Genomic DNA, 24,896 nt, shown 5'->3' with positions numbered 1-24,896 from the left:
TGCAAGGAGAACTGCTTTATTTTTAAGTTGGGCGCAGTAGGAGATACAGATACAGATACAGATACAGATACAGATACAGATAGAGATAGAGATACACACTCGCAATTATATCTTGAAGCGCGGGCATGTATCTGCGAGTTGGAGCTACTCCTGCGATTTCTCCTCGCACTCGGCCCCTACATTTTTGCATCCCTTAGAGCGAGACAAACTATGGCATAAACCCCCCCTCCCCCCCCCCCCCCAATGGCACGCAAGCAAACTCTCTCTCTTTTTTTCTCGGCTGCGAACCCTTTGTGGATGCTGTTTCCCCTGACTCGCGCTGCAATCTGTGGATGCCATGTGCCAGATCCTTGGGTATATACACGCACCAACTGGTTACCCGGGATTGGAACCACGCCCTGGCCAACCGAGCTGGCCGAAAACTAGGTTAGCGCTCGAATATATGATTACACACGAAAAGCAGGAGAGTTTCGAGCTACACAAAGAAATGGGTAAAGATGTATTCAAAAATAATTGCATCTGTTGGATACTACGCTTTCGAAAAGTGATAGCCGCATGTTTTCATTCCAATTTCCATGCCGGATTTAGGTCCTAATTCAATTAACTTGCCGCTCAAGTGAACTTATTGTTTATATATGTATGTATGTATGTATATTTTTTTGTGCGGAGGTGGTGTGTGTGCATGTTATGGCTTTTGGTTTTTAGTTTTTTTTTCTTCGTTTTTTGTGGGCACGCCTGCAATTAGATACAAATGCGGAGCGGCTTACGTACATAAATGCACCCTGTTTGGCGGCAAAAGCTGAGGACCAGAGGTGAATGTCCTTTGGCAGGACCTCGACGCATGCGCTGCTCCTGGACAAAGCGGAGCAGCATTTCTCGTCGCACATTGCCACCCAGCTAAGCAAGAGGAGCACCAGAGAGCCACCCACCCCGGGCCAGAAGCTTTTGTGCATCTTTGGTGGCACACTCGCCCCGTGTCACACCTTTTTGGCCCATTAGCGTCTTTTGCTGCACATAAGTATGTACGGCTATAAGTATGTATGTGTGTATGTATGTACTGTGGGTCGCCCAGGGGAGTTCCCCTTCGAGTTCCGATGGCGATAATCTGATTACGCCGCTGGACACCAAGGAGCAGCCGGAAAAAAGTCCACTCCTCGAGTGGACTGCGGCTCAGGGGTTGCAGAATTGCCCAATTCTCTAATTGCTTGGGAAAACATGAAGGAACTATTTGCTCGCCCTATAATTAATTCCAATTCATAACTATTTGTTGGCTTGTGTTTATTCTGCTTATACCCAAATATCCAAATAAGACAATAAAATTGTACGATATATTGGTCAAATAGTATGTTTCATTAATATGCCATATTTGTTCGCTTTTTTTTTACACACTTTGCAGTGCATTCGGATTAAATATTCAATCTGTCGCATAGGCATTTTCATTTACTCACGTGCTTGGGACACATTTGCGAGTCTTTTGGGCTATAATCATTTATTACTGTGCCTCTTGCGGTGCAGCGAATGGTGTGAAAGGGGGGCGGACAAGGAAACGGTGAAATACACTGATAATACACTGAAAACACAGCAAGCGAGCGAACTAAAGTGAAGAAAAAGTCGCCATTCTGTCTTATTAAAAGTTTTATAACTTTTGTAATTCCAATTTCTTGCTAACACATAAATATAAATTCATTTTTGTTGCTAAAACTGCATACGCATTTCGTGCAGTGCAGTGCAAAGCAACAACAAACGGTATTCGTGCGAAAGACAGCGAATATCGTAGAACTTACGATATACGAGCGCTGCCTCTGCCGCTGCCGCCGTCCGCTGCTTTTGCCTTTGCTTTCGCTTTGACTTTGCCTTCACCGTTTTCTTTGCGCTGCTTTTGCGTTTGCGTTTCGGTGTTGTTAGTTGCGTTGGAAGTTGGAAATTTCAGTCAGAAGCGAACTTTTGCGAGTGATGGAAGACACTGCCTCTTCAGACCGGTGCCCAAATACAATAAATAAGTAACTAAGAAACTCAGTACTGAGAACGGAACAGCAATAATAGCAACAATTAAGAGCAGACATTCGGTGATTTTCACTAGATGCTACCCTAAATTTGGTATTTTATTTGCGATTCTCATTAGCTGGTCGATTGATTCAGTTGCATTCAGTCCGTTAATCGGTGATTGCTATTAATCGTGTTATTGTTGTTCTACGCAATAAATTGATTGTCATCGAATTGCTTTGCTTTGTTTTTGTACAAGTGCAGTGAGAAAAGTGCTAAACAACAAATAGGCAAATAAAAACAGGAAGCTACACTTTTTTGGCACTGCGTCGTCCATTTTGTCTGTTGTGCGTGGTGTGCCAGTGTGTGCGTGTGTGTGCGTGCGAGTGACTGAGTCTGTTTCCGGTCCAGTCAATCAACAGACTTGCTTGTATTTTGCACTCGTATTTTGGCCAAAAAGGACGCAGGACAATAATAGCCTTAAATCTGTCGAATCAAAGCGAAACGAAACGAAGCGAAATAAATAGGAAAGTAAAAACGCGCGCGCAACAGACGCCACGCCCCCCCGCCCCCATCGACGTCATCCTCCTGCTCACGAGCGGAAGCAAAACAAAAGGAAAACAGGACAGCAGGCGAAAAAGGAAGCGAAAGCAGAACAAAGGCAACGCATATGAGCTGAACGGCAGGATATAACCCCCAAAAAAAGTAAGTCAAGTGATGGATCAAGATGATAAGAAACCTTTCTCAATATGACATCATATCCATCCTAGCCGAAATACAGTGTTAACTTGGCCAAGAAGAATGCACGAAATCGAAATTCGAAATAGAGTGATAGCATTTTCACTACTGAAGGTGCAACAAGTTATGTGTTAACTCGAATATTTTTGAAGATCTTTTCAAGCCAAAAATTCCAGCTTGTAATCCGAGTTATTGAGGTCCGCCCGTAACACTAAGCTCCTTGATCCCCCAACCCCACGCAGACACAGACACTTGAAAACAATCAAACTGCTGCCCTTCTCGGGTTACACACACACACACATTTCTTGGTCTTCCATTAGAAAGACATTGGCATCGCAATCGCTTGGGTGTCGCGGGTTTTTCCTTTTTCGGTTTTCGCTACCTTCGTCCAAGTAAACCCATACAAGTGCTGGGCCAAATGGAAAATCTTAATTGCACAAGAGGCGCGACAACAGCAAAACCGCACCAACAACAACAAAAAAAAGGCCAACTTTAATGGGGCGCATCTGCGATCGAAAGATCAGCAGTTACCGATCCACATTACCCCAGAGTTCACACTCTTAACTTATGTTGCAATACCTAAACAATATAGCATTGCTAATTAGTTTTGAGTCACTTGCACTCTGGATTCTGTAAATGTCACAGCATCAAATTGATCGCGTGAATCACATCGCAGAGCCCAAATGAAAGTGCCAAGTTCAGAGTTGAATCATTGCCAGCACTTATCACATCCATAGAATGCGATCAGAGTTTGCCATCGATTCTCATCGATTCTAAGGTTTGGCAGCATGGAAAATCATTTGCGAGGGTTGAAACCGCGACACGCGATTTCTAATGGTGGTTTTGTTGCCCCACCCGTTTGGTGCTTCCTTGACGATGACGGTGACGTTGATGATGGGTGAGGTGATGGCGGCGATGGTGGTGGATAGCCATCCAGTGGACAGCTCGAAATCTGAATTTGAATGGCAGGAACAAAACAAAAAGGCAAACGGAGTGCATATTCTGCATACGTTCGCGTTTCGTGTGCCAGCATACATATATTAACTAATGAGCCGACGACCTCGGGGGTTGGACAACTGGGTGACTGGGCGACTGGGCGACTGTGGGCGGTTGAACCACGCACCACCCAGCCGAAAGCAATCCACTGTGCCACACGCACACGAAGAAAATTAGCATAATACGCAACACAATTAGAAAGATTTTCCGAAAAAATTTGAAGAGCTCTGTATCAAATCGTCTTATTATTGATGAACGTTTCTGGTTTTAATTTTGAAAAACATTTGGTTTTGCTCTTTGCTCTTATTTGTGATACTAAAATTTAATTAGCAATTATTTCTCTAAGTGCAGGAGGGGGTTTGTTTATAAGGTCACCCTATTTTCACGTACGAGTATTGCATCCATCTGCTGACAGTTCTCATGCTCATTTCCATAGCCATTTTCATGCCCATTTTCATCTTCATTCCGATTCCCGTTGCCATTCCCATTTCCCTTCGCCTTTCCATTCCCATTTCCATTTGGATTCCGATTCCGATTCGTTATTTTCTTTCTTTTCGGTATACAATTGCATATCCGGTTCTCCATGTGGGCGCCGTCTCTGGAACATCCATGGATCTGCATAGATCTCAACTGCTCCTCTCCTCTCTCCACTCCACACATTTAACTATTTATCTTTTTATTGCGGTGCAGCTTGTAGTGGCGCCGATCCACCGCGCTACTGTGTGATTGAGTGAGTGGGTGGGGCTGGATGGTTGGGCGGTTGAGTTAGTTCGGTTGGCTGTCATTTGTGTGCAATCTGTCATCGGACACTGTCATAAAGTAGCTGCAATGATCTGTCGATCCAATTCAAGTGGCACAGTTTGTTTACAGTGGAGAAGCCAGAATGCCAGACAGTTGGTCCCACTCGCATTTCCCCTTCGACGGCTGCAATCTGCCATCTTGAGTCTTAAAAAGGGAAAACCTTGTTAGCCGCTTGATTGGCACGCGACGGAAAATGAATGAAAATACTTGAAAAGTCATTTGCATTTCCCTGTCATTCGGTGCGAAGTTTTCAGCAATAAGGTGTTGTGCTTGAATACAATAAAATACGACTTGCATTGTGCAACATTTGAGCACCCAAATTGACATATTTCTTTCGAGCCTTAGATCGAATGGGGGTCAAATTAGCGATTCGATACGTTGCGATTCGATTCGTTGGCGATGGTGGGCAATAATGTTGCACAGAGCCAAAATAAGAGAGCTCTCAATTAACAGCATTGGGCTAGTTTTTGCGCCAGTTTCTCAGTTTTGCGCGAGTGTTAGCCATCAAATGTTAATGGTATTAGCCAAGCTTTCAATTTGCGAGACTGTGTTGGTTGCCGCTTGATGTTTTCGCTGCCTGCTTGCCGAACGAGAACATGCGACAATTCTGGCTTGCAAATGGCCATGGAAAAGCATGGAAAAACTACGAAGCTGAAGCTGCTCTGTCCACCGACCGACCAAAAAGCCAAAAAGAGCATGGAAAAACAACGGAGATACGGCGAACAGAAAACTGGCTAAAAGACGAGCGGCAACAATGTGGCCAGAATGCTGTTTGATGACCGCCGACGTTGCCTTAATACGCTCTAAGTTGGCTTTTACTTGTTTATTTGCGTATTTCGAGCAGAAAAAATGGTAATGGCGTTTCCCTAAGGGCCTCGTTAATTCACCTGACTATCCAGTTGAAGATCATCTGGCAATTTAATGACAAATTACCTTACTTTTAAATAGCAGCGACAGTCTGTTCTTGCTGATCAGGAAATATACCTATTCAAAGGTATACAAAATACCAGGTTTTTATTTAAATTTTGGCCATAACGATGCGTAAAATGGTCCAAATGTGGCATGTGATACCTCGCTGAGCTCGTCTTCCAATTGCCAATCGATTGGCACTCAAATTGAGAAAAAAATTTTTTTTGCCATTTTTCGCCAATTTTCAAAATTCAAAAATGCAAAAAAAAATTTAAAAAAATAAATTTTTTTAACTTTTCCAAAAAGTGATAGGGATGTTTAGCATTGGTAATTAGCCGTACAAAACAGTACTTCTTTTAGTAATATGACCATTTTTGGAGAAGTTATAGAGAAAAGCCCATTTTAAAATAACGAAATTTTTGCCAAATTCGTACTATTGATTTTTTTTTCAAAAATGGTCAGATTTTTGTCCATCTTTCTGAAAATAATTGTCCAAAAACAGAATGTCATACATCGTTGATCTCGTAATTAAATTTCCAATCGATTTGCATTCCGACTTTGACATTTTAGATTTGACCCATTTTTCGCAAATTTTAATGATGTTACCCCTTACCAAAAATGAAAAAAAAGTGAAAAAAATTAAATTTCTCAAATTCTCCAAAAAAGTTATTTGGTCTGTTGGCATTTCTTGTACGCTGCACAAAAAGTTGTAATTTATGAAAATACGACCTATTTTGACATAGTTACAGCCAACAAACTGATCAAGAAATGTTTTTCTTAGCTTATTGCAATATTTAAATAGAAAGTCCATACACAATCTACACACTCGCTTAAATGGAGCAGAGAACATAAAAATATTTTGGCCTTTATGATATCTTGCCAAATTCCAAACAAATATTTTCAATCGGAACCATCTGAATATAATGCTCCCGATTTGCTGGCTAGCTTGCAACTAAAAACAAAACAACAATAATTTACCCTTGAATTGCCCGGAAAGTCAGATCAACAAGTGGATTTTCCAGAGGCAAAAACTGGCACAATCTTTATGACCCTCCAATGCCGGCAAATCCAATCCGATACGATCCAAAGCTAAAGATGATGATGCCGATGGATGTGTGCCAAGCACATTTTGACAGATTGAGTAGCTTCTGCTTCTGGTGTTTCTCCAGATTTCACATATCCAAATGAAAATCTTGATTCAAAGTCACGAGCTATAATTTTTTGCTTCGATCTTTTGCCACACTTTTCGTTTGGCTGCGGGCCAGAAAGCTAAAAAATTGCCGATCTGTATTCGTATTACAATATGTACATATATCCAAAAGCACTAAATCGGAAAAATCGGGTGGCAGCAAATGCATGCTGCACATTGTAGTTGCAAATTGTTTATTTTTCTTTCGGTTTTTCGTGCGTGCGGAAAAACAAAATCAGCGTTCGTTTCAAAATAAACTCATAACATAGTGGTTTTTCGACTCCATTTATTAGCATCTTTTTCTATAGATTTATATATGTACATAACAATTTTGGTTATTTTCTCTGATTTCAGAACGACCAATTTGCGCAACCAAAAGTCTTGAGTATTCAACTGCTGCTGCAAACCGTATGACTGATTTTTCAATTTGATCAAAGCCTAGCGATTACCTCCCTAAGAACTTTATACCAGCTTACAAATACGAACATATACACCCGGATATCCCATTTGCATATTTGAATGGCACGGCAATAGCTCCGATTACCTTGGATTTACTATAGTAAAGCGCTAGCGAAAGATTTCCAACTCACGATACCGTAGATAGTGTAATCACACAGCTGGTCGAAAGTATCTACACATATATAAATACAAATATATATACAATATATATCTGATCTGATCTGATCCGATAGATAGGGAGGAGGATCGGGAGCGAGCGTGCTGAGCGAGGGGAAAGGAATGCAGCGGTGTCCCTACATTCATGAGATGCGCGAAAGATTACTGGACCAGCCGCGGGAGACACTTCAACTGGAGAACATGGAGCGGGCCAATTTGCTCGACAACCGCCAATCGGCATCCGAATCCAACCAGGTCGGCACTGTGGTCAAGGTAGGGGCCATCGATATACTCGCTACAAGGATTGCCCCACTCCATATACAATATATAATGCCATCTGATCATCTAACCAAATCGAAACACACACACAGTTTACACAACCAAGCCATTGTTTCACACGCCAAATTAACGAAATAACCATATGTCATTTAACTCTGATATTCAAAAAACGATCATGCTTACATTTATAAAATTAACACTATTTCATACAAAGATACATTGCGAACATCACTCATGAACATAATTGTATATACAATATATCGTAATGGAAATTAACCGAAAGAAGCTTGTATATTGCATATGAATATAAATATCCTTGAATATCCTTTTTTCTACGCAGTGTGTGTGTTGTTGTGTGTGAGACAGATTAATGACTTCTTTTTCAAAAGATTTTTCTCCCTAGCCAAAGAATTCGATACGGATCCGAAAACTTAAGTCATCAAAATCCTTGCACGAGTAACCGATTCGCCCTTTTCTTTATGTTTCTCGAAATCCAAATGAAAAACGAAACGAGCCAAAACATTTATGAGTAATATCATTTGCAATAAATTGGAATTGTTTTAATCTAAAATACAATATATATATATATTTGTTAATATCTTATTTTCGAAACGCATGTGAATGAATCTGAGAGGTTAAATGCCACAGAAATTGCTTTCAATTCAAAAAATCTTGAACTTCCAGTTGCAAAGAAATTAACTTAGAAACTTTGAGTGAATAACTTTTGATGTTTGTGTGGCAACCTCTAGAATTAACGTTGTGTATATACTTACTACCTTGTACATTTTGTATTATATGAAATTCCAATTTATTGTCGTCAATCGAGATGAGTCCTTCGCCTCGCAAACTAATCGCCAATGTGTTTTGTGATCCACTCCAACAGCTGCAGGGCGATGGCTATCACACGAGTCCTGCCCACCAGCGTACTCCACTAGTGCCGCACGATCTCGGCGAGGACTTCAATTTGGATTTCGACGACGACTTCCCGATCGATGCGCGCCGACCGAAAAATGCCAAGTAAGTGTGTTCCATGGCTGCTGGCCCATGTCCTTTTTTGCCAAAGTCCATGTCCTGTTCACCGCTCTATGTGTTTTTGTGTTCCGTGTTCTTCTGCATTCCATTTCCTGCGTTACTAAGCTTCCGTTTCACATTCCAACGTTCCAAAAAAAAAAAAAAACAGTAAATAAAGCATAAAATGTGCCAGAGATAGCAACCCTTGTGGAGATCTCTGCTTCTGCAATTCGTATTAACTTTTATGATCTGTGATCTGTGTCAAGTCCCACGTAGAACCGTAAATACCCTTTACTCGCAATTCGTGTTCAATTTAATCAGTTGGCAACCGTTACAGCGACATACATCCAGCGGTTCTCACGCGCCCACAGCAAAGGTCAGATTTGCTATTAATCATTTGTCCAAACCCCAAACTTAGTCGCCAAAGTCCAAACACATATATTGTATCTGTATATCGAACAAGTAGTACCCACATAATTCAATTTCTTTCTTCTACTAACCCGCGAATGATACTCTAGCTAGTTCGCTCTGAAACTTAGTTAATCTTTTCTATTACCTGCATTTTGACTTGGCTTCTTATAGCAGTAGTAACTCCTTTACTTAGGCCAACTAACCACAAGTACATATGCTGTACAACTCGAACACTAAAGACCATACGCTAACAACCGAAAATCTCATTAGGAGCCATAGTTTTAGGCAACTTCTCGGGTTTCTGGGAATTATGCGACGTTTGTACTCTGGTGCGCACATAAATCCAAAACTAAGTACTACATTTATCCGCTTAGGGAGTCGCAAAGACACATGGGCCAAAAAAAAAAAAAAACTCAGCCCAAATTTCATTCAGCTTTTTCTTTGTATCTTTATGGCTTTGTCTGCTTCTTTCTGTACTATTTTTTATTTTATTTTTTATTTTTTTAGGCATCCAGGGGATTATAGTGTCAATGAACTGGACGCAAGGCACATTGCCTTACATTTCCGATGGTGTGGCATCGTTTATTTTTTTTTTTTTCCTTCCACGAGCATGTTCTTCATTTCTTTGCTCCTCGCTGGTCGGGACATAAAACAAATAATAGGCGGCGGTAGTCATCCAAAATCGCTTATATGTACAATGCTGATGCCACTGGGTGGGTGCAGGGTGGTTCAGTTTGGTTCAGGGTGGTGCTGGGTGGTTTGGAGTTGCAAGCGAATTACGCAACTTGACAAACCGACAAAGCATTCCACTCGGCTGGCTGCGGCATGAACCGTCAGCGATGCATGCCAAGCAGATCAGTTGGCGTCTTGCACATAATATATACACTGGAAAAAAAGCTAGATATCTGTAATATAAGCATGACCATACAAAACATTAGTAATATGAATATGAAAGAAATTTCGGTATTTATATAAACTGTTATGATTCAATAAGATGATTCATGAATTACCTTATTTCCATTCGATGTTAATTTTGCTCAGTGCACTGCATCCCCAGCTCCATTCCCAACCCCGGGATGAGCTGCATTCGTGGAGCCCGTGGAACTACGGCTTTGTCTCCGCACCAAAGTGTCATTGTACGAATGACTTACATTCGTGAGTTTCTGCAATTTGCTAACAATATGTGCTGGCACAATGAGCGCAAAAGGAGAGCGTTGCAACTATCGATGCTTGGCATTTGGCCAGGGTTGTCAGCCACACTTGAGAAACACGGTCCTCGACTTGTTCGAGTCGCGAAGTGGCAGAAGTGCACAATGTTCCACTTGTTGTACATGAGAAACTTATCACTGCTACATTTCGTGCGGTGTACTTTTTCGTATTGATTCCGGCACCACTTGATCCATTTTTAAAAAATGCCCATTATCTATTCGTGGCACTGGCCCTGGCGAAAACATTGTCACTCGATTAGGCACAAGGCTTTTTTTGTGGTAGGCCCAAGGATCTCGGGGGCTGAACACCCCGATGTTTCATACTTTGTTTTAGAAGTACTAATTTAAGCACCCGATAAAGACCTCATCTGCTTCAGTTGCGAGAGGGTGGCCATAAGGTATAATTAGGCAAGGCCGGAGCAACCCTTCCACGATTTCCGAGGGCTGAATGGATGAAAGGCCACAATAATTATAGACCCAACCGGGGGAAGTGCTGCCAATTGTGAAGAACAACAAGTCGGAGATTTATTCGTGCTTTTGTTTTAGCTTTTGGGATAACAGGGGAATTACATAGCCAAGTGGTAAACAAGAATATTCGAAATATAATATCTTCAATTGCGCATTAACATCAGACAGACGTCTCATCAATTGCCAGGCTTTTACATCGCATTTTTTCACTGCGGAGATTAGTGAGTGGCATCTGGGTCACAAGTCTTCGTCTGGCGGGGATTTGGGACTTGGGATCCGGGTTCTGGGTTCTGGGTTCTGGGTTCAGGGTGCGGCTTCTATAGATTCCCCGCATACTTTTTGCGCCCGCTCACCACTCACCTTTTACCTATCGCCTGGTAACCCTCTACTTTCTTGCTTTTATGCCTCTTGATGCAACTACGTCGCAGTTGGCGATTTGCGACGCAAATCCTTAGATGCCGTGGCGTTACACTGAAAATTTAATTGAGTTTGGAAATGTAAAAACAAAAAAAAAGTACCTAAGTAGCCATTTTTGGTATGATTGGTCGCTCATATGCCTTACTGTCTTGTAATTTGGACTATGTTTTTAATCTGATAAAAGAATAGTAAAAAAATATAGTGAAGGATTTTCGCTCACTGTAGCCACACACAGTTTTTAATGCCGCCACTCCTCTGGATGACTGCAACCCCTTGTCGCACTCTGTGCACTCGACTCGACGTTCAATGGCTCGGGAGTTGGTAGTTGGGAAATACGATGGTGATGGGATGGGGCTGCTCTGTCGGCGAATGGGCAACCAAAACAGAATGCCGCAATGTTTTTGCGAACGTGCGGCACAAAACGAAGCGAGCGCTAAAGTTACGATAAACGGTAAAGGACGAAGCCGAAAACGAAGCCGAACTCCGAAACGCAACGAACCAGACAGCATGACGACGACGTCGCCTTTTACCGTAAGGCTCTGCCGCAGCGCACAGTGGGCCATCGAGTGGGATTTGTGGATAAAAAGAAAAGGAAGAGCAGTTGAAAAATTTGCTGGAAGAAAAGCTTTTGGTTTTTGTAATGTCTTATGTTAGTAATCATCTATATGAATATCCGAAAAACAGCATCCACACAACCACTGTGCCAAACCGTTGGTTTATCCGCGGGGTGGTGGTTGGGACGCTGAGTGGGTGGGTGTTTGGGTGGCTGGTTGGGTGGCTGGTTGGGTGTCTGTAACATGTCGCGAATAACAAAAACACCAGATGACGATAGTAAAATCAGTAGAGACAGGCCGGGCATCGTGGGTAATTGAGTTTTGGGCTGTTGCTTTTCGATGACTGATGGATGGTTGTGTTGGATTCTGTTCCGTTCTTCAGTTCCCCGTCAGCCCGGCTGATGCACTCTGCACATTGGCATGCCCGCTGATTGGCATTTGGCATGCCCCCACTGAAAACTTCAGGCTTTTCCCAAAGTGACCCATTTACATCGCGTGTGCGGCCAAAACAATGGGCCTCAGCTTTCTGATGCAAAATTCAATTAAAAGATACGTTTTGGGACAGGTCTCAAGACCGAGATGAGCAGGAGAATAAAAATGAATGGTTCACTTTGAAAATGTAGAGAACTAGATTTGCGGTATAATAGGCAAATTTTAAATTTCAATGTTTTGATAATATAAAAATTCAAGTCAAAAATGAACTAAGTAAATGGGGCACATTCGAGGAATATATAAACCCAAATGTACAATACTAACAAAAGAACACAAAAAAAAACCAAATGCAGGAAATCAAAAATGAGTTGAGCCACCAGCTTACATTCCAATCAAGGCCGAACAAAGCCCAGTGAATGCTGGATGCAAATCGCATGAATGACAAGCCTCTTTGGGGGCAGGACCCCCGACAGGACCCACAATGCGAATATAACCCAGCAAAACGGAGAGCAACAAGAGCAAACATCGCACATCAAGTCGCGCAGCGAAATGTGTCCTACTTTCTGGCATACTCAAAGGATATACTTCCCCTGCATCCTATCGAGAGCATCCTGCGAGCTACAGAAAGAGTGAACGAGGGAGAGAGAGAGAGAGCGAGCGAAAGCGAGAGAGAAAGCGCGAGGCGATTAAGGAGGGAGCACTGGCGAAGAAAGAGACGGGGCTACGCGAGGAGAAAGAGAGAGTGCGAGAGATTCGGCGCAGATTGAGGGCGGCTGCTGGCCGAAAAGGATGCTGGATTTATCCTGCCAGGGCCCGTTTCAGTTGTAGTTGGATAGTAAAGGGTCTTGGACGTATCGAGCGAATCGTTCGCCAGGTAGCCTCCAGAGTCCTACAAAACCATAAGTCCTCCAATCAGTTGAAATTTTTCTATGAAAAATCAAAACTCCTAACTGAAACCGAGGCTGTCATACCATTATTTTTTTAAGTTTCAACTTGAAAAGTGATAATCTCAGTGCTTCAATCAAAATGACACATTATCTGTGAAAATTACTGTGAAATCTATCGTGAAAAGCATTCAGTGCTTAATCAATGCATGATTTTGGTCAAATGAAGCAATTTGCAGCGGGGTTTATGTCATAATGCCAGTGATTTTCCGCTAACTACAGTTAATACTTTTGGCCAGGCCTCCAAAAAAAAAAAAGGAGGCTTTTAATGGCACCGGGCAATACACACACTCACACATTAAGCAGCTTATTATACACACAGGCGCGAGTGAGAGCGAGGGGGACGGTGAGATGCTGGGCGAAAGAAACAGCACGTTAGCTCTTAAGAACCTGAGCCCCGTGGACTCCAAATGCAGAGCGATACTATATTCCACATAGGTCCGTGTCCGTGTCCGTGTCCAATGCATACACACCAGCGCACCCGGAATCTGTGGGCTCCACAGGATACACTTTCCCCGCCGGAATGCGAAATGCGAAATGCCAAATACGGCTTTCAACTTTCAACCCCGAATCTCGCGGAGAGAGAGAGGTCACTGGGTCGCTGGCGCTCCCATCCGGGATGCAGTCCGTATCAAAAAGTATGGCCACGCCTCATTTGCCCATTTGTCAAATGCATTTCAAATGCGTTCCACAAGACTCCCAAGAATAAGAGAGCGGGACAGCGGGAGGGAAAGAGGGAGATAGAGAGAGAGAGAGGGAGGGAGAGAGAGGGAGAGAGAGGGAGAGTGGCAGATACATTTATATATAGGGATGCTCTCCAAGTCAAACAATAGTCGTTCTGTTGCATTCGAAAACCGAAAATAAACCTGCAAATTGCTTCATTTAGAGTTGCCGCAATACATAATTACGAACTGTGAAGTGAAATTGACGGATAATATAAAACCGAAAAAATAGTAGAGGTAACCGGCGCGAAGGACCAAACAATCCTATCGCCTATCGATAGAGAAATCGGAAATCAGATCGTCGACAAAAAAGCCAGCACAACGGAGACCGAAACGGAAACGGAAACAATGGGCGGCGGTGAAGTGAAGGTCGCTACCGTCGACGTCGAGGGCGGGGACAATATGGCCACCTTGCCGGTGTCCCGCTCGCATACCGCCGGCAGCACCGACAGCGCCGAGAAGAACAACGCCGCCAACAAGGAGATGGAACTCAAGAACGTCATGCCGCAGCCGCTGCAGAGGTGCGAAAAGCTGGGTGAACAAAGGCTATTGGGGATACTACGATAGTACGGGACATAGTACGGGAGACAATCTACTGATTAGGAGGGACAAACTGATAAGATGGACAAAAGTCCTGTCGACTTACTTATGTTTGGCAAGAAGTTCGCACGGAATGCTGCATAGCATTTATCTAGCATATACCTATCAAACAAAGTGGAAAGAGGGAAAGGTCTTACCATCCATGATTCAGTAATACCCCTCCTTGTGAGCCAGTCATTTACGCATTTGCATTCCAATCTTACTTCGTATTAAAGGATTTGGGTGTTAGCAGCAAGGCCATTCTCCAATTAGTATTTAGCTAATTCCTGTGTATAACAGCTTCACCCAAAACACTTGAGCACACTCACACTTACACACACAAACAGAGATAGAAACGCACACAGCCGCACACCTTGTATATAAGAAAGTAATATATACACTCGTAGTATGTATAGTACATAGGATATACATATATATATATATATATAACCAAATGTGCAGTCCCTGTCGTAGAGCGCCGTCTCACTCTCTCATCGTGGTCCTTCGAAAGATTTTGGTTTTTCTGTTGTATGCGCTTGCATATTCACACACCGCCCCCACTCCCACTCACCCTACAACCTATCTAACCACCCGCCGACCCCCCCCCCCTCAGGCTGTGTAAATCCATCCACTTAAGTTAGCATATAGTGTAACGAATTGGTTAAATACAATACTTAATTCACATCGAATCTTATAGGGTTTGCTACACGTTCAAGCCAAATCCAAATAAGTACAGTTTTATGCCAGCGAAAATAACGGTACAGGGCACATACGAAACCAATCCGATAACGGGACCCATCGAACTATGGTAATGTGACATATGAAAACCATGACCTAACCCAAGACCAAAGTACTCGTACTCCAGTTTCCCGAAATTCCTCCGTTTCATATTCTGCACACTGTCTGGGGTTAACTTCAATTGGATTTTAAAGCATGTATCTATCAGATACTTATATATACTTTTGCAAGTAAATCACGCCTTATTTCAATTGAATTCCCATCGAATACTCGCATTATACAATGCAAACATCGGATTTGATGCAGCTGGGGGGGGCCGTCACATGCAAATGGATGCTTAAGTGGGCTGGGAAAAGGGGGTTGTGTATTTAAAGCAGCCACTAACTGGGTCACCAAATACGCAAAATGCTGTGGGAGGCACCGTGGGACGCAAGCGTAGAATAGTTTCGATTTGTTGTCATAGAAAAGCAAAGCATTTCCAATCAAATTCGCACAATTAGTTAATATGTATGAGTTATATAGTTTACAAACCGATACTAATCAATTTGAAATACCTAGCAAACCGCAGTGACCACTGTGCAGTTCTGTGGCTAATCAAACATCAAATAGGGGCTAATGCAGGTCGTTTATGTTCTTGAGATGTCGAGTGAAAATGCACTTGAGTTTTAGTTGCATGTCAGACACTTTCTCACACCAACACACTCTCGCACACACACACAATAAGCTACTGTCTATGAAGAGGAACCCAAGCTAACGGGCGAAAAGTGGAAAATTAGCACACACCGCTGGAAGCGGGACAGTGGGTCAACTCGGGGGAGTTGTAGCACCGATTTCTGGCCAGATCTTGACACAGTTTCCGCACACACACACACACCACACACACACCACACCACATCACATATACGCGCACCCCGATTTTACTCTTTTGTACATACGAAACTGAGTTTTGAATATCTTTGTGAGCACTCAGAGAACTGACCATTGGGGTATCCTTTCGCAGGACATCGCTGTTCATCGTGACCAGTCTGGTGTACGCGATCCTTCTGATCGTCGTGTGCATTGCATACGTTATCAGCGATGTAACCACCCACCGACTGCCGGTTTTGTACTACGAGACATTCTTCACATATCTATACGGCGTCAGCATACTCTTCCTTCTCTACGTCTTCTGTTTCCTGCTGCAGGGTGAGTAAAATGATACTAACTAGATTTTAGTTAGCTGAAGGTGTCTAAAAGTTAAAATTAAGCAAGTGTGTGGATAAAGTCATCCTGCGGATGCAATTTATCGGAACTGAGCATCTATATATAAACTGTTGCCTACTTCTAGGCACCATTTCATAACTGAAGTGCATATGCCATCACTCATTTATTCATTATTCATTATCTTGTTTTGGCAGAGAGCTCTTGCTGCAATGGCGGCAATGGTGGCAGCAAACCGAAACCCCAGCCCAAGGAGAAGAAGTCGAAGAAAGCCAAAAATGCCGATCCGGCCGATTCGAAGGATGCGAAGGGCTCTAAGGACTCTGGCAAGGCAGCCAAGGGCGCCGCATATCAGGTGCGTACTTAGCTGATCTTTAACAATTAGAGATTCTTTTTAAACTTAAACAATAACGGTCTCTTGAAATATGTGTAACCTAATTGAGGGTTTCTTTCCTCTGTTATCTAAGCACACACTGGCCAAGTTTCTGGTTTGCTATCAGCCTCTTTTTTTTACAATTCATATGCTCTTAGCTTATGCTTTTACTCCAAATCCCTTGCTATAAATACGTTTAATAGATCTAAAGGCTTACTTAGTTCGTTGCCAGCTAAGCGGCAACAGATATTTTCCATGACCCAAATGGGTAGTTAAGCTATGCTAATTAGGTGCCAAGTGCTGAGGCCGCATCAATTAGTCAACACGCAGAGGGCTGTCAGTTATCCCCCACATAAACATATTATCTCTTGGTCCATCCGCATGCAGGAAGCACCCGTGGACGCCGAGGTGGCCGTCACTCCAAAGAATGTGCGCAAGCGCAAGACAACCCATAGTGATCTGACGCACGGCAGCTTTTTCCTGCGAGTGGGAGCCATTGGTGAGTGTGTGGAATTGGATGCGTTATGCACAGGGATATCTATTCAGGATATTTAACGACACACTGAACTGTCCGTCTGTTCCATAGCTTTCGGTTTGGGCGCCATGATCTATATTGGCCTGGAGTTTGGATCGTTCTTTGAGATACCCTTCGATTCGCCGTGTCATCACATCCTGATCGGCGTAAATCCGCTGCTCCAGATGATCTTCACCTTCATGCAGATGTACTTTATATTCATGAATGCCCGGGTAAGTGCAAAGGTCAAGACTGTGTGTCCAACTCTAAACTAAAACTTAAAACTTAAACTAAAGAACACTGTAAGCGTATGACTACTACCTACTACTACTACTACTACTACTACTACTACTACTACTTATACTACTGCTACCTACTGTTATTATCCACGGCTATTCCATACTCGTATGTTAAATGTAAAGCCATCATATGAACACGAATCCAACCAACCCAGCTCCTCCTCAGAACCCCAGCGAGGTTAGTTGCCCCAGTTTCCGTTACCGTAGAGCTCAATGAATGATTAGGTCGCGGCGGCATTTGGAGTTAGGTCGCGTTTCCGTTTCCGGATTCGGTTTATGTTTGCCTTGATCGATCTCAATCTAAATCTAAACCACGAACTTGTTATTGGCGTGCTAATTGGCAGTTTTGAGTTTAAGTTTTCATCCATTCGCATCTGGTATCTGCATTTGCAATTGCATCCATCGCCGATCACATCATCTGCCATATCACTCGCTTGCTTCTATCAATCTCTATAAAAACGAACATTGAAAGTGCCACAGACAACAGACTATCCGAAATCAAATGCCATTGGGCGCGCAATCTGATCTTCTTGATCGAATTGAGCCCTTCTACACAAAGTATTGAAACCTTAATTTTTTCAAATACCCAGCACCACACGCATTTCGAGCATTAAAAAAAAAAAAACTATCAGCCAGCCAAACAGCTCATTCATACAACCATTCATATTTATATTCATATTCATATCCATATCCATTCATACATGCATACTCATCCAAGCCACGTGCATATTCATTCTTTTTAAATAAATTTCGAAATTTTGCTACGTAGTTATTTAATGAACCATTTTTGTGTACATAATCCCACAACTCCGCCCCATTCGCGCGATCGCAGACTAGGCCGCCATTTCAGGTACGATATGCAACTCATTTTCTACTCTACTCTACTCTACTGTACTCACCACCTCCAACTCAACCTGTACCTGTACCTGTACCCGTACATCTGCCCCCCCATCAAATACTCATTTTGCCCACCTAACTGCTTACCTACAACCCTATACCAATATTAATGTCTACGATTTATATACACGAACATACATATGCTATGATATAATATGATATAATACGATATGATATGATAACCACAAGTCTAGTCAAGCTACTGTATCTTTAAGGGACATCCTTGGCGGCAGTTTGGTTTTTGTTCCTTCCGCCCACTGTCGCTGCAGAGTGGATATTTCTGGATATATCGATAAATCTATAAAATATATTATGTTAAAGAACTTTCCTATGATCTCAAAACAAAGAAAGGCATTTAAAACGAACTGGTTTCTGATGTTTATTTCATTTGGTTTCAGTTCTTATAGAATAGAATATGTACATATTATAATAGTTTCGTATGGAACCCTCTGCAGAGCCAGTGGCTTGCGGCTCCTTAAAAAGGAGCTGAGTTTTGCCCGTAATCTAATCTATATAAGTAATCAATGTAATCGAATTGATCGCCGTGAGACTCTTCGCCGTACTCAAGCGCCCCGCGCACATCTCTCTCTCTCTCTCTCTCTGTATATCTATCTCCATCTCTTGGATCTTGGCTACTGGATCTCCAGCTGAACATCCATCGCTTCAAGGTGATCGCTCGCTTTGGCCTGATGCATGTGGTGGCCACCAACATTTGCGTATGGATTCGCACCCTGGTTAAGGAATCGCTGCTGGAGATCACGATCTATCATCAGAAGAACGAGCCAGAGGCCGGCGCCTCGTCCATAGCCCACTCGATTCGTCAGCACGCCCTGCGGCATGCGGGCACCGTGCTGCGCACCCATGCGGGACCCAACAGCGAATTCGAGGTGCTCGACGGCGAGGACATTCTGCCCAAGGATGTGTACAAGAGCGACAATGTGCTATCCAAGCTGGTGCGCAATACCGTCGATGGTATTTCAAAGAGCCTGGGCATGGGCGGTGACCAGGCGCTAGACAGCAGCACCACCAGCAGCAGCACCACAACGACCACGCGAGCTCCGTTCACCACACCGAACTACCAATGGCACAGCACTACTATGGCCCGCAAGCTGAAGAAGTTTATCACCAGCGCCACCACCGCGGCCACAACGGCGGCGGGCAGCAGCAGCACCGCCAGCAGTACCACCACCATTTCACCGACCATCAGTAGCACCACCATTCCGTCGACCACCATCAGTAGCACCACCATCTCATCGAGCACCACTTTCAGTCCATTTAGCCCCTCCACCACCACCACCACCACCACCACCGCTGCCGCCCTGAATCTCGAGACCAGCGGCAGTGAATCGCCCTTCGGCGGCCTGCAGCGCATCCTCTCTAGCGCTGCGCCGCCGAGCCTGGCGCCAGTCGATGGGTTCGGTTCCGCTTCCGCTGCCACGCCCACATCCGGTTCCGGCGCCGGCTCATTTGTAGACTCCTTCCTGGCCAGCACACTAAGCCCGGCCAGCAGCACCGAGGGCTCGGCCAGCATTATGAACAACCTTTTCGGCCAGGGACCCATGGAGAATAGCTTCCAGACATACACCGATCTGGGCCACGAGGAGGCCACCGGTCTGGTGAGCTTCGAGAATCTAGAGAGTCTGGACAACATATACCCGGCGGCGCTGTCCTCCAATATCGGCACACTCAACTCCACCGCCTGCGGACGCATCGACATAATGGGCACCATTGTCTACGATTCGGCGCCCTACCTCTATCCGTTCATCATCGAGTATTCGCTGATCGGGGCGGTGGTGTTGTATGTCATGTGGAAGCACATCGGCCGCTATCCGGGCCGGATGAACGACGAGGATTTGGAGCATCGGCTGGAGGTGATGTTATCGCGGCGGGCGGTTGCCATGGCGCAGCAGGCGCGATCCGGACGCGTCGACTGCGTCGGCTCGTCGAAGGGCCTGTTCTTCGGGCTCCTGCTGCTGGTCGGGGCCCTCATCTGCCTGATACTCTTCTTCGTCTTGGTGCGCCATCAGCAGTTCTCGCTGTTGGCCATTTACCTCGCCGACGCCAGCCACTGCATCCTGATGGCGTTCGCCATTCTGGCCATTATTGTGGGATTCATCAGGTCTGGACGAGGAGTGACGGGTGTCGGGAGCAGGACTGCACAGAGCAAATTTATACCTAGAGGGGCTTGAATCGTATATATATACACGCATACACCCATTAATCTAAACATTATACTCACACATAATTGTCACACATTGATACTGAGAGATGGTATCTGATATCTGAAAATGGGTTTATGCCAGTAGTTAGCGAAACATTTCTCTGTGCAGTTCTCGCTTTTGCATATAAGCCAAAAACTAACCTTTCACCTTCCACCTTTTTTCAATCCAACAAAAGGGTCAAAAACCTGAAGTTCCGCTGCGAGGAGCAGTCCAATCTGAACGACATCTTGCTGCGCATCTCGGCCTTCGGCCTGTTCACCTACTCCGTGTTCAGCATTATCGCCGGTAGCCTGAAGGTCCTGGAGAGCGAGCCCAGCCTGCTGGTCACGACCACCGGTGGTGTGGCCGTCTTCCAGGTGATCCTGCAGCTGCTGTTCATCGCGGACGTGTCCCGCCGTCGCGTCCACCTGCCGGAGCACGACCGGAGCAAGCCGGGCCGCCAGATCGTCACGTTCCTTCTCATCTGCAACGTGGCCATGTTCGCCATCTACACATTCGAAGCTCAAAAAGTATTCGCCAATCCTGTAAGTAGATATGTACGTAAGCGAGACTGAGTTAAGTAAGACGATTAACGTTCTCGTTCTCTACTCGTTATTCGATTGTTATTCAATTGCTATTCGATTATTATTCGATAGATAGATAGTGGCCTCGTTCGTTGTGTACTTTGCATGCGCATTTCTTCTATTTAGTTTACTGAGAACAAGAACACCAAATACCATAGCATACGCCTGTAATGCGTCAGTACACACAGATACATAGTTATCTATAAGATATTGTTTTAGCTTTTGTGTCTTGCTGTCTTCTTCACCTGCATGTCGTTGATGTTTAACACCCAGGTGGCCCGATATTTGAGCAACCTATTAACGCCTCTACTACTGCACATGCTATGCCCACAGGTTCAGCTGGAGTTCTACGGCTTCGTGCCCTGGTCGATCATCCAGCGCATCACACTGCCGCTGTGCATCTTCCATCGATTCCACAGCGCCGTGACACTCGCCGAGATCTGGAAGACCACCTACAAGGCACGTCTGGAGTAAGGCGATGCCTGGATCCCGATGTCTATATAGGCCGATGATGGGTGGGAGTTATGAAAATGCACCAAAACCAAAATGTAGCGAGCCGAGAACGCGAACGGAAATCAAGTGAAGAGTTAGGTTCTAATTACGTACTAAACATATATGCATACTACATATAATATATACATTAGTGCAGATATGTACGAGAGCATATTATGACGTTTTTTTTTTTGTTTGAGGAAACCAAAGCGAAACGAAATGAGTAACGAAACGAACGAAACAATCGGACCAATCTGCGCGATTAACAATTAACGATTGCCAACCGATAACGATTGCAGGTCGCTTGTTCATTTCCCCCCACCACAAAAACACTTTCCTTTTTTACTTTGTTAACTCGTGGAGAACTTAAGAACCTTAAGATCTAAGTCATAGCGTTTACAGTTTAACGAAAAACTTAGAACCAAGAACCACGGCACATGTTTTTAATCTGATTTACGTATTTAATTTAGTTTTAGTTTAGTTTCGCCTCTAACACGCTGCAATATCTTGTTACTAAATCGAAACTACAAGTTAATATTAATTTCATAATTGTTTAACCATTATCCGCTTCGGCAACCGAAACCAAAACGAAATCGATTAAAAAAATTCACATTACAAATAAGATGGAAAATATTCTGAAAACACAAAACAAATGGTTGTTTACTTTTCGCGTGTTTTTCGCGACTGCGAATGAGGGGAAATCCCCGTGACTATACACTGAAACACAAAACAGGGACACACAATGATGCAATGCCATGAAGAACGCGGCCACAGGAAACGGAAATGAAACGAAACGGTAACACAGCCCGGAAACGGAAACGAAATTCGATCTGATCTGACTTTTCCACCAATCGAGAACAACAACAACAAGAACAACAGTAACAGCCGAACAACAACAAACTGTGATGAATTCATATGATTTACTGGTATAATTTGCAATTCGATTACATTTCTGTTCCCGACTTGATTTAAGCCTTTAAGCCCTTTCGTTTTTTTATTCTCAGCCACAAGTCACTAACTGAGTCGACAAAACTTTTGTAAGAATTTAGAAACAATGGCGCTAAGACAACTTCATGGCCAATTGTAAAAACAAATTGCCCGAAACACCATTACTAAAAACAAAATAATACAAAAAAAAAAACCCAAAGAAAACAAAGAAAATTGTGGCATTTAATGGCCAGAAATACAAAAAACCACAAAATAAAAAAAAAAAACATTTTTAATATACATTATATAAAAGTTTATAAATGTCCATTTTTTGATTATTAGTAGTGATGTTAAAAGAAAAAACATAATTAACGGTAAAAATAATAATATGTATGTATGTTATAGCAGAGAATCGGATAAACCAAACCAAACACAAATTCTTAAGCAACACTCGAATGAAAAAATGAGAAATTGCGAAGCAAACGAATAACTTTCCAAGTGAAATCCCCGCATTTATGAATGAAAATGAATTTTTAGCTAAAGCGATATGGAAAACAAAATGGGAGTCATTCTGCCGATGATGATGACAGGTAAAACGGATAGGTACGGAGAAACCATTGACAAGCATCAAATTGTTTACAATTTACAATGTTAAAAGAAACGAACATTTTGAAAGATATATATGCCACGTATATCTATAAATATATGTATACTAACCCACCAAATTCAAAGTATTTCAACGTTTTATACAAGGAGACGATGCGCAAGACAAGAGATCGGGACAGCTAACCCCCTGTCCTGACCCCTGACCACTGACCCCTTTGAAATCCAAATACCCAGAGAATCCCTCCATCTCTCTCTCTCTCTATGAAACCATTCTACACCCATTCACACTCATCCACATTCCCATTCCCATACCCATATCAATTCCCATTCGAAATACAGCTGCAACTCGAGTCAGAAGGCATCAGTTTGCTAAAAGACCAAAGAAGATAAACGAAACGATTAATTGAGAATCCGATTATAATCTGTAATCATAATCCAGTCTGCAAGTCTATATAATGCATGTTAACTGTAGGCGCGGGGAGTTCAACAAGAATACGTATTCAATACTCGTAATCCAATCAAATGTAATGTGGTAGCAAGCTAGGTAAACCAAGCCAAAAAATCGAACAAACCATAAGTAGTTCAGCACACGCTCAGTCACCCAAGCGGATCTGGATCTGGATCTGGATCTGAATCTGAATCTCTGATCTGAATCGTAGGATCCGTATCGGGGGAATCATATATCCAAAGTTTGCGAATCAAATTCAGTTTGAAACTTGTACTTGCGTAGGCTCTTAGAAATTGTACTTGAATGCATACGCTACATAAATCACAGACATATATATTTAACTATGCGTATATATATAAATATTTATTTATTTATATATATATATATATACATATAATGCAAATAAATTCAATTGTTTTTTCCTTAACATTTAGTTAAACGTAAGATCAAATCATATTTTATGCCGTACAACCGAACAGAAAAGTGAGCAGAAAGAAATATTTATTAAATGTTTCAACTAAGTTGTATAATTATAAGTGAGAGTTTACATAATGGAATTATGTATCTGTATCTAAGCAAGAACAAAAAACACTGACAACATTTCGGGCGAGCGCGTCGATGAAAAACGAGTTGGGAATTCGAGTAACGTTAAAATATTCAGACAGAAACTTAACGCACAAGAACAAACAAGATCAACACCAAAGCAGCAGCTAAATCCCATGAAATATACAAAACTTAAAGAACCGAAACAAAAAACATGAACAACTTATATACTCGTAAGTATATAGACAATTTCAATAACTGATAAATAAATATATATATATAAATATATATATATATATACAAAGTGAAAAGCAAAGGCAAAAAGCAAAATTTACATGCATTTCAAATACATTTCCCATAACCGCATCAACTAAACCAGAAATCAAGTAAAGTAACAATTACAAACGAATTAAAGTGGATAAAACGATTTCGCGATTCGACGAATGCGAATGAATATTATAAATTATAAATTACAAATTATGAATGTGCGAACGCAAATGCTCAGCAACAAGAAACAAGAACAACAAATTCAAACAAAAAATTGTAAGCCATTTTTTAATCATTGTCGCATTTAAGAAACGATAACAAAAAAAAAAAAAAACGAATACAAAATTCAAGCGCGATTCATTTTGTTCAACAACACTCAACAAAAAATACTCATGCCACACACAAGCGAACACACATTCACCATATTCACCACATTCACACTGACATTCACTCGATACTGAGTTCATTGCATAACGAATACCAATTGAAATACAAAACATTGAGTAAAAATTTGATGGTAAACGAAGTAACGATGACATACAAGTAATTTT

General features: G+C 42.8%; 1 protein-coding gene across 6 annotated transcripts; it reads left to right on the top strand.

Annotated features, from left to right (window-relative positions):
* Positions 1-1,932: 1,932 nt before the first annotated feature.
* Positions 1,933-24,744, top strand: OtopLa (Otopetrin-like a). Of its 6 annotated transcripts, NM_001272325.1 has the most exons (15): positions 1,933-2,000; positions 2,444-2,688; positions 6,971-7,024; positions 7,309-7,486; positions 8,394-8,527; positions 8,859-8,897; positions 15,995-16,179; positions 16,392-16,549; positions 16,662-16,682; positions 16,955-17,066; positions 17,154-17,314; positions 18,213-18,230; positions 18,925-20,396; positions 20,675-21,035; positions 21,396-24,103. In NM_001272325.1, the coding sequence occupies exons 4-15, from the start codon at positions 7,355-7,357 to the stop codon at positions 21,534-21,536; spliced, it is 2,934 nt and encodes a 977-aa protein (NP_001259254.1). In that variant the 5' UTR covers positions 1,933-2,000; positions 2,444-2,688; positions 6,971-7,024; positions 7,309-7,354; the 3' UTR covers positions 21,537-24,103. The 6 variants fall into 6 exon arrangements, with proteins under 6 accessions (NP_001259254.1, NP_001259255.1, NP_001162676.1 ...); NM_001272326.1 differs by lacking the exons at positions 8,859-8,897; positions 18,213-18,230 and adding an exon at positions 9,440-9,502 and having other exon boundaries at positions 2,248-2,688; positions 21,396-24,744; NM_001169205.2 differs by lacking the exons at positions 8,859-8,897; positions 18,213-18,230 and adding an exon at positions 14,954-15,064 and having other exon boundaries at positions 2,243-2,688; positions 20,675-21,023; positions 21,396-22,199.
* Positions 24,745-24,896: the final 152 nt, after the last annotated feature.

Source organism: Drosophila melanogaster, chromosome X, assembly GCF_000001215.4.
Source record: "Drosophila melanogaster chromosome X".
NCBI classification, from domain to species: Eukaryota; Metazoa; Arthropoda; class Insecta; order Diptera; family Drosophilidae; genus Drosophila; species Drosophila melanogaster.
Note: the sequence above shows the minus strand (reverse complement) of the source record. Positions and strands in the feature narration are given on the sequence as shown.